General features: G+C 51.5%; 1 protein-coding gene across 1 annotated transcript in view; it reads right to left on the reverse strand.

Moving 5' to 3' along the window:
• Positions 1 to 5,062: 5,062 nt before the first annotated feature.
• Positions 5,063 to 8,029, reverse strand: part of QTRT1 (queuine tRNA-ribosyltransferase catalytic subunit 1) — an 11,892-nt gene continuing 8,925 nt past the window's right edge. Inside the window, exons 4-8 of the mRNA XM_023194239.2 lie at positions 6,133 to 6,296; positions 5,798 to 5,873; positions 5,558 to 5,667; positions 5,385 to 5,472; positions 5,063 to 5,307 (exon numbers count right to left, since the gene is read on the reverse strand). Coding sequence (XP_023050007.2) covers positions 5,155 to 5,307; positions 5,385 to 5,472; positions 5,558 to 5,667; positions 5,798 to 5,873; positions 6,133 to 6,296 — 591 coding nt within the window. The 3' untranslated portion in view covers positions 5,063 to 5,154. The remainder of the gene's footprint in view (positions 5,308 to 5,384; positions 5,473 to 5,557; positions 5,668 to 5,797; positions 5,874 to 6,132; positions 6,297 to 8,029) is intronic.

The following is an 8,029-nucleotide window of genomic DNA, read 5'->3' on the forward strand; positions in this document are numbered from 1 at the left end:
GCTGCGCCGCCACTCGGGCACACTAGCCAATAAAAACGAGGCACAGGCCAATGGTTGAGTAAACCTTCCCCCTGGGGACCGTCTTGCTGGTTTATTGGACAAAAGAACCGTCACTGTTGTGCAAAAGCCAATAGCGGCAGAAAGCAAGTTGTCAAGAGAGGAAGGAGGTGTTTCAGAAAAAATACACGTCGGCTCCGCCCACTGGCGAGGTTACACCATCTTATTGGCAGGCAGACGTGCCAGTCGACAATGTGGCCCAATGGTGTTAGGGATTGAGCTACTACTTAGTTCCCTAAGAATTTCCCATTGGTTCATATAAATATCACTTCGTTGCTCCAGCCAACCAGGCAAAAGAGGGCGGGGTGTAACATCCGAATCTTCACTATGATTGAGAACCATATCTGTCAATCAGAAAAACTCGCGTTCTTCCCTGTGATTGTTGGATGTCTGCAATAGTCTTCTGAAGTACAGGATAGGTCCCACCGTGCTCGCTCAAGGGCGACACCTCGTGGTGGGATCCGATGTCTCGATTTTTGAGTTTCCTGGCTCTGGGGAAAACTACAAGTCCCAGAACGCATCTCAGTGCCCAGACTGCAAACCAGCTCTGGGACCAGGGTCCCAATGCACTCTGTAAATGGGTAAGGCCAAGTCATTGCTTCCTAGAGATAGAACGCAGTAAAATCACTCCTCCATGCCTTTGCAAATGCTGTGCCCTTTCTGCTCACGCCCGATCTTGACGCCGCTAACGCTCCAAAGTTTTTTCCCCGGCTTCTTCAACTTTAGCAGAGCATGAATCTTTTTTTCTTTTCTCTTTTTGAGACGGGGTCTCACTCTGTCACCCAGGCTAAAGTGCAGTGGCGCGATCTTGGCTCACTGCAACCTCTGCCTCCCCAGTTCAAGCAATTCTCTTGCCTCAGCCTCCCGAATAGCTGGGATTACAGGTGCACGCCACCACACCCAGCTAATTTTGTATTTTTAGTAGACAGACAGGGTTTCACCATATTGGCCAGGCTGGTCTCGAACTCCTGGCCTCAAGTGATCTGCCCATCTTGGCCTCCCAAAGTGTTGGGATTACAGGCGTGAGCCACCGTGTCTAGCCAATGAATCTTCCTTTCTTAGAGACTGGGTCTCCCTCTGTTGCCCAGGCTGGAGTGCAGTAGTGGACTCATAGCTCAATTCAACAAGCACTCGGGCTCAAACGATCCTCCCGCCTCAGCGTCCCAAGTAGCTGGAACCACAGGCATGCCCTGAGTCAACTATGCCCAGCTAATTATTTTATTTTTTATACAGACAGGGTCTTGCTGTGTTGTCCAGGCTGGTCTCAAACTCCTGGGCCCAAACGACTCTCACAGGCCGGCCTCCCAGAAGTACTGGGATTACAGTTGTGAACCCCCCCAACTGGCTTTGGATCTTTTTGAATACCCACTAAAACTCAACGAATCCTCTCCCCATGAAAAAACACGCTATTTTGTAGGCAAAATTGGGGTTCTGGGAACTGGAACTCCTGACAATGGACAGAGACAAATAGGATTTGAAGTGTTTTGATCCCTCTGGAGACAAATAGGCCAGAGACCAGGAAACCCAGTGAGGAGGCAGGAGCAGGTAAGTGCTCTGATCTGAGGCAGCACAAGAAGTTGGAGAAAGAGGAGGAAGGTGGTTCATGGCATTTGCCTGTTTTGTGACCCAAAACCCCAGGTCTCAAAGAAATAGACAAAAAGGGCCAGGTGCGGTGGCTCCTGCCTGTAATTCTAGCACTTTGGGAGGCTGAGGCGGGCAGATCGCCTGAGGTCAGGTGTTTGAAACCAGCTTGGCTAACATGGTGAAACCCCGTTTCTACTAAAAATACAAAAAATTAGCCAGGCATGGTGGTGCGTGCCTGTAATCCCAGCTACTCCAGAGGCTGAGGCAGGAGAATCGCTTGAACACAGGAGGTGGAAGTTGCGGTCAGCCGAGATCGCACCACTGCACTCCAGCCTGGGCAACAAGAGCAAAATTCTGTCTCAGAAACAAATAAACAAACAAAAAATATTGAGGAAACTCTTCATATACTGAAGTATAAATAATTTGAGATATACCAAGAGGAAAAAACAAGCAAGGTACAGAATTGTGTGTGAAGGATGCTGACATGCATGAAAACCATATGTACACATGGAAAATTGCTGGAAAAATACACAAATTGATAAAAGTAGTTGTACTTTTGATGTGATTTGAATTGTGGATGATATACATGTATTACTTTTTCACTTTTTTTTTTTGAAACAGAGTCTTGCTCTATTGCCCAGTCTGGAGTGCAGTGACGCAATCCCAGTTTACTGCAACCTCTGCCTCCCAAGTTCAGATGATTCTCCTGCCTCAGCCTCTCAAGTAGCTGGGACTACAGGTGCATGCCACCATACCCGGCTAATTTTTGTGTTTTTAGTAGAGACGGGGTTTCACCATGTTGGCCAGGCAGGTCTTGAACTCCTAACCTCAGATGATCCACCCTCCTTGGCCTCCCAAAGTACTGGGATTGCAGGTGTGAGCCACCACGCTTGGACTTTTTTTTCTTTTCTTTTTTTGAGATAGAATCTTGCTCCATCACCCAGGCTGGAGTACAGTAGTGCGATCTCGGCTCACTGCAACCTCTGAGTCCTGGCTTCAAGCAATTTTCCTGCCTCAGCCTCCAGAGTAGCTGGGATTACAGGCATGTGCCACCACACCCAGCTACTTTTTGTATTTTTAGTAGAGCTAGGGTTTCACCATGTTGGCCAGGCTTGTCTTGAACTCCTGACCTCATGATCTGCCCTCTTTGGCCTCCCAAAGTGCTGGGATTACAGGTGTGAGCCACTGTGCCTGACGTTTTTTTTTTTTTTTTTTTTTTTTTGAGGCAGAGTCTCGCTCTGTCGCCCGTACTGGAGTGCAGTGGCCGGATCTCAGCTCACTGCAAGCTCTGCCTCCCGGGTTTATGCCATTCTCCTGCCTCAGCCTCCAGAGTAGCTGGGACTACAGGCGCCCGCCACCTCGCCCGGCTAGTTTTTGTATTTTTAGTAGAGACGGGGTTTCACCGTGTTAGCCAGGATGGTCTTGATCTCCTGACCTCGTGATCCGCCCGTCTCGGCCTCCCAAAGTGCTGGGATTACAGGCTTGAGCCACCGCGCCCGGCCCCTTTTTTTTTTTTGAGGTGGAGTCTCGCTGTCTCTCAGGGTGGAGTACAGTGGTGCAATCTTGGCTCACTGCAACATCCGTGTCCTGGGTTCAAGTGATTCTCCTGCCTCAGCCTCCAGAGTAGCTGGGACTACAAGCACGTGCCACCACACCCAGCAAATTTTTGTATTTTTAGTAGAGATAGGATTTCACCATGTTTGCCAGGCTGGTCTCAGACTCCTTGACCTCAAGTGATCCGCCCGCCCGCTTGGCCTCCCAAAGTGCTGGGATTATAGGTGTGAGCCACTGCGCCTGGCCTACTTTTTCCATTTCAAAAACTTCATTTTTGAAGAGCACTGGTTTTTGTTTTTGAGACAGAGTCTCACTCTGTTGCCCAGCCTGGAGTGCAGTGGGGCAATTGCGGCTCATTACAGCCTCAACCTCCTGAGCTTCAGCGATCCTCCCACCTCAGCTTCCTCAGTAGCTGGGAGCACAGATGCATACCACCTGTATTTTTTATAAAGATGGAGTTTTGTCATGTTGCCCGGGCTGGTGAAGATCACTAGTTCTGTAACTGATCATATCTGGCTTAGATCCTGGACCTGTTTATCTACTGATTACTATGGTCCGAATGTCTATAGACCAGCCCCTACCCGCTCACCCACCACACCAAGATTAATGTGTTGAAACATAATTCCCCAACATGATGGTAATTGGAGGTGGGGCCTTTGGAAGGCGATTAGGTGATTAGGTGAATGGGATTTGTGCCCTTATGCATTTTTTTTCTTTTCACAAACCTGCTGAGTGTCTCAGTGTGCCCTTATAAAAGAGGCCCCAGATAGCTGCCTTCCGCCACGTGAGATTAGAGAAAAGACTGCCATCTAGGAAGTTTGCCCTCAACAGACACTGAATCTGCTGGTACCTTGATCCTGAATTTCCCAGCCTCTAGAACTGTGATAAATCAATTTCTGTTGTTTACAGCCACCCAGTTGATGGTATTTTGTTATATATAGCAGCCAGAACGAACTAAGAAAGTGACAGTGACCATGGAACTTCATTCCTCTGCACCTCAGTGTCCTCCTCTGTAAAATGGAATACGACTGTACATGCAACATTAAGTTGCAAGAATAATCAACTTGATGATTACAGACCTGGCATGGCACCTCCAGATCAAGGCTACAGTGAGCCATGTTTGAACCAGTGCACTCCAGCCTGGATGACAAAGCGAGACAGTCTCAAAAAAAAAATAAAAGAGGCTGGGCGCTGTGGTTCACGCCTGTAATCACGCTTTGGGAGGCTGAGGCAAGCAGATCACTTGAGGTCAGGAGTTTAAGACCAGTCTGGCCAACATGGTGAAATCCCATCTCTATTAAAAATACAAAAATTAGCTGGGCATGGTGGCATGCACCTGTAGTCTCAGCTACTGGGGAGGCTGAGGCAGGAGAATCATTTGAACCTGGGAGGCAGAGGTTGCAGTGAGCAGAGATCCCACCACGGCACTCCAGCCTGGGTGACAGAGCGAGACTCAGTCTCAGAAAAAGAAAAAAAGAAAAAAAATAGGAGATTAAGCCTCATATCTATAAGAGTCAGACTAGGAGTGTATGCCTTAAAGCCAAGATACCATTTCTTTGATGGTGATGACCTTGGGCAAGTTCCCTCCCTTCCCTGGGCCTGCTTCCTCAGCTGTAAAAAAGGAGAGGCCAACAGTACCTCCCTCCAAGGTGGTTGGGGGGCCTGGGGCCCAGGAAGCAGGTGGCAGCTCTCACTCTAGAGGCACGCCCTACACGCTGGGCACCGGCAGGTGGTTTCCGGCTATCCGCTGCTGCCACAGTGATGTGTTATGATTGGTGAGAAGGGGAGATATTCCACTGCAGTGACGCTCAGACCGGGAGGGGGACCCAGACAGGCCACATCCCCAAAAAGACACAGACACACTCTGTAAGTTACAATAAAAAAAAACCTTCCAAAAAGAAATCCTTCAGTATCTTCCGGCCCCTCCCTCCCTCTCTCCCTCCCTCTCCCAGTGCCAGGTCAGCCCAGCGTGATTCCCACAGAGGCCAGCGCATCGGCGGCCCAGGTGGGACAGAGCGTGGGATCCCCGTACATGGTGCCCATGAAGTCCCGCACGAAGTCTGGAAAGCGCCTCTCCACAATGCTGGCGCGGACGGCGCTCATGAGCTGCAGCTGCGGGGAGGGGCGGTCAGCGCGCGGCATACGCACCCAGGACACCCCCACCCGCCCTGCCCCAGGCGCTGGCTCACCTGGTAGGCGATATTATGGACCGTGAGGTGGTGCAGCGCGGCCGTGTTGTCGCTGTGCAGCAGTGCGTGCAGGAAGGCGCGGCTGTGCCTATCGAGAGGCAGGGGACAGCTCAGCACAGCCGGGCCCTGTCCCCTCCACGCCCTGCCTCAGCTCCCGGTACCATCCTGCCTACTTTTGGCACGTGGGGCAGGTGCACTCCGGGTTTATGGGGCCGAAGTCCTTCTCGAACACCTTCTTCCTCAACTGCAGGTTCCCAGTAGGCACCAGGGCAGAGCCAAAACGCTGCGGGAGAGGAAGAGCGGGAAAGGGGGGTCACCCAGGGATTCATTCTCCCCATCCCCCCAACCCCTAACCTTGCCTCCCTAGTCCCCCACGCGTCTCCCACCCTGACCTCCTTCTGCCAGAGCCTCACCGCTGTCCGTGTGGGGAAGACGCAGTCGAACATGTCACATCCAAGAGCCACGCAGACTACCAGATCAGTGGCATAGCTGGGGTTGCAGCCATGGCGGGAGAGGGTGGAGAACCTCAGGGGCTTCCCAGGACCCCTCCCAACCCTCACACTGCCCCAGACTGGGCCATATTCCCTCAGAATGGGACATATTCCCCAAGGGACAGCCATGTCTTCCTAGTCTCCTCAGATCAGAGCTGTGTCCGTTTCCCCCAAATGCCACCCCCCAAGCAGGGCAGGGGGTCCCCAGGAATCCACTCCCCACAGGTAGGTCTCCGGCTCCCCTATCCACAACATACCCGACCCCCATCAGATATCGGGGCTTGTCCTTTGGCAGCCGAGAGGTGCTCAGCGCCACCATCCGCCAGAACTGCGACTTGCTCTCACCCCCACTCAGGCCCCCGATGGCGAAGCCAGGCACATCCCGCTTGGTCATCTCTGAGGGTACAGGGTAAGGTGAGGGCTACAGAAGAGGAAATGTGCCTGGTCTACAATCCCAGAACAGACCCTGCCCAGACTTCCAGAGTCGCTCAGGGAGAGAGTCAGAGAGACAGACAGAGACAGACAGAGGCAGAGGCAGAGACAGAGACGGAGATGGAGGAGAGGGTCCATCAGTCTGTCTGTCTGTCTAGAGGCTGGGACTGCTGCTGATCTCAGCTAACATTTATTGAGTGCCTGCTGTATGCAAGACCCTTTTCTTCAGTCCTTAGAAGACGCACAGCCCACAGTCCCTCAGCTGAAACTGTTGGAAGCAGATGTGTTTCGGAATTCGGAATTTTCCGGATTTGAGAACAGTAAATATCCCACATGCTGAGTAACAACAGCTGTCAGGTCAGGCGCAGTGGCTCACACCTGTAATCCCAGCACTGTGGGAGGCCGAGGCAAGCAGATCACTTGAAGTCTGGTGTTCAAGACCAATCTGGCCAACATGGTGAAACCCTGCCTCTACTAAAAACACGAGAAGTAGCCAGGCATGGTGGTGCATGTCTGTGGTCACAGTTACTCAGGAGACTGAGGCAGGAGAATCGCTTGAACCTGGGAGGTGGAGGTTGCAGTGAGCCAAGATCTCGCCACTGCACTCCAGCCTGGGCAACAGAGCGAGACTGTCTCAAAAAAGAAAGAAAGTAAAAGGGCCGGGTGCAGTCAGTGGCTCACGCCTGTAATCCCAGCACTTTGGGAGGCCAAGGCAGGTGGATTACAAGGTCAAGAGTTTGAAAGCAGGCTGACCAAGGTGGTGAAACCCTGTCTCTACTAAAAATATAAAAATTAGCTGGGCATGGCCAGGCACGGTGGCTCACGCCTGTAATCCCAGCACTTTGGGAGGCCGAGGAGGGCTGATCACGAGGTCAGGAGATCAAGACCGTTCTGGTTCACACAGTGAAACCCCGTCTCTACTAAAAACACAAAAAATTAGCCAGGCATGGTCGCGGGCACCTGTAGTCCCAGCTACTCAGGAGGCTGAGGCAGGAGAATGGTGTAAACCTGGGAGGCGGAGCTTGCAGTGAGCCACGATCGCGCCACTGCACTCCAGCCGGGGCGACAGAGCGAAACTCCGTCTCAAAAAAAAAAAAATTAGTCCAGCGTGGTAATGGGCACCTGTAGTCCCAGCTACGCAGGAGACTGAGGCAGGATAATCGCTTGAACCCAGGAGGCGGAGGTTGCGGTGAGCTGACATCACCCCACTGCACTCCAGCATGGGCGACAGAGCGAGACTCCATCTCAAAAACAAAACAAAACAAAACAACAACAACAAAAAAAACCCAAAAAACACCCTGTCATCAAACACTGTAATATTTGTGCAACAAGATAGGTGAAAACTTGGTAGAGGAAAGGGGAGTGAGAGCATTAGGACAAATACATAACACATGCAAGGCTTAACACCTAGATGACAGGTTGATGTGTACAGGAAACCACCATGGCACATATATAGCTATGTAACAAACCTGCACGTTCTGCACATGCATTCCAGAACTTAAATTTTTTTTTTTTTTTTTTTGAGATGGAGTTTTACTCTTGTTGCCCAGGCTAGAGTGTAGTGGCGCGATCTTGGCTCACTTCAATCTTCGCCTCCTGGATTCACGTGATTCTCCTGCCTCAGCCCCCCGAGTAGCTGGGATTACAGTCGCCTGCCACCATACCCGGATAATTTTTTGTATTTTTAGTAGAGACAGGGAGGCCGGGCGCAGTGGCTCAAGC

The sequence above is a fragment of the Piliocolobus tephrosceles genome, chromosome 21 (assembly GCF_002776525.5).
Source record: "Piliocolobus tephrosceles isolate RC106 chromosome 21, ASM277652v3, whole genome shotgun sequence".
NCBI lineage: Eukaryota > Metazoa > Chordata > Mammalia > Primates > Cercopithecidae > Piliocolobus > Piliocolobus tephrosceles.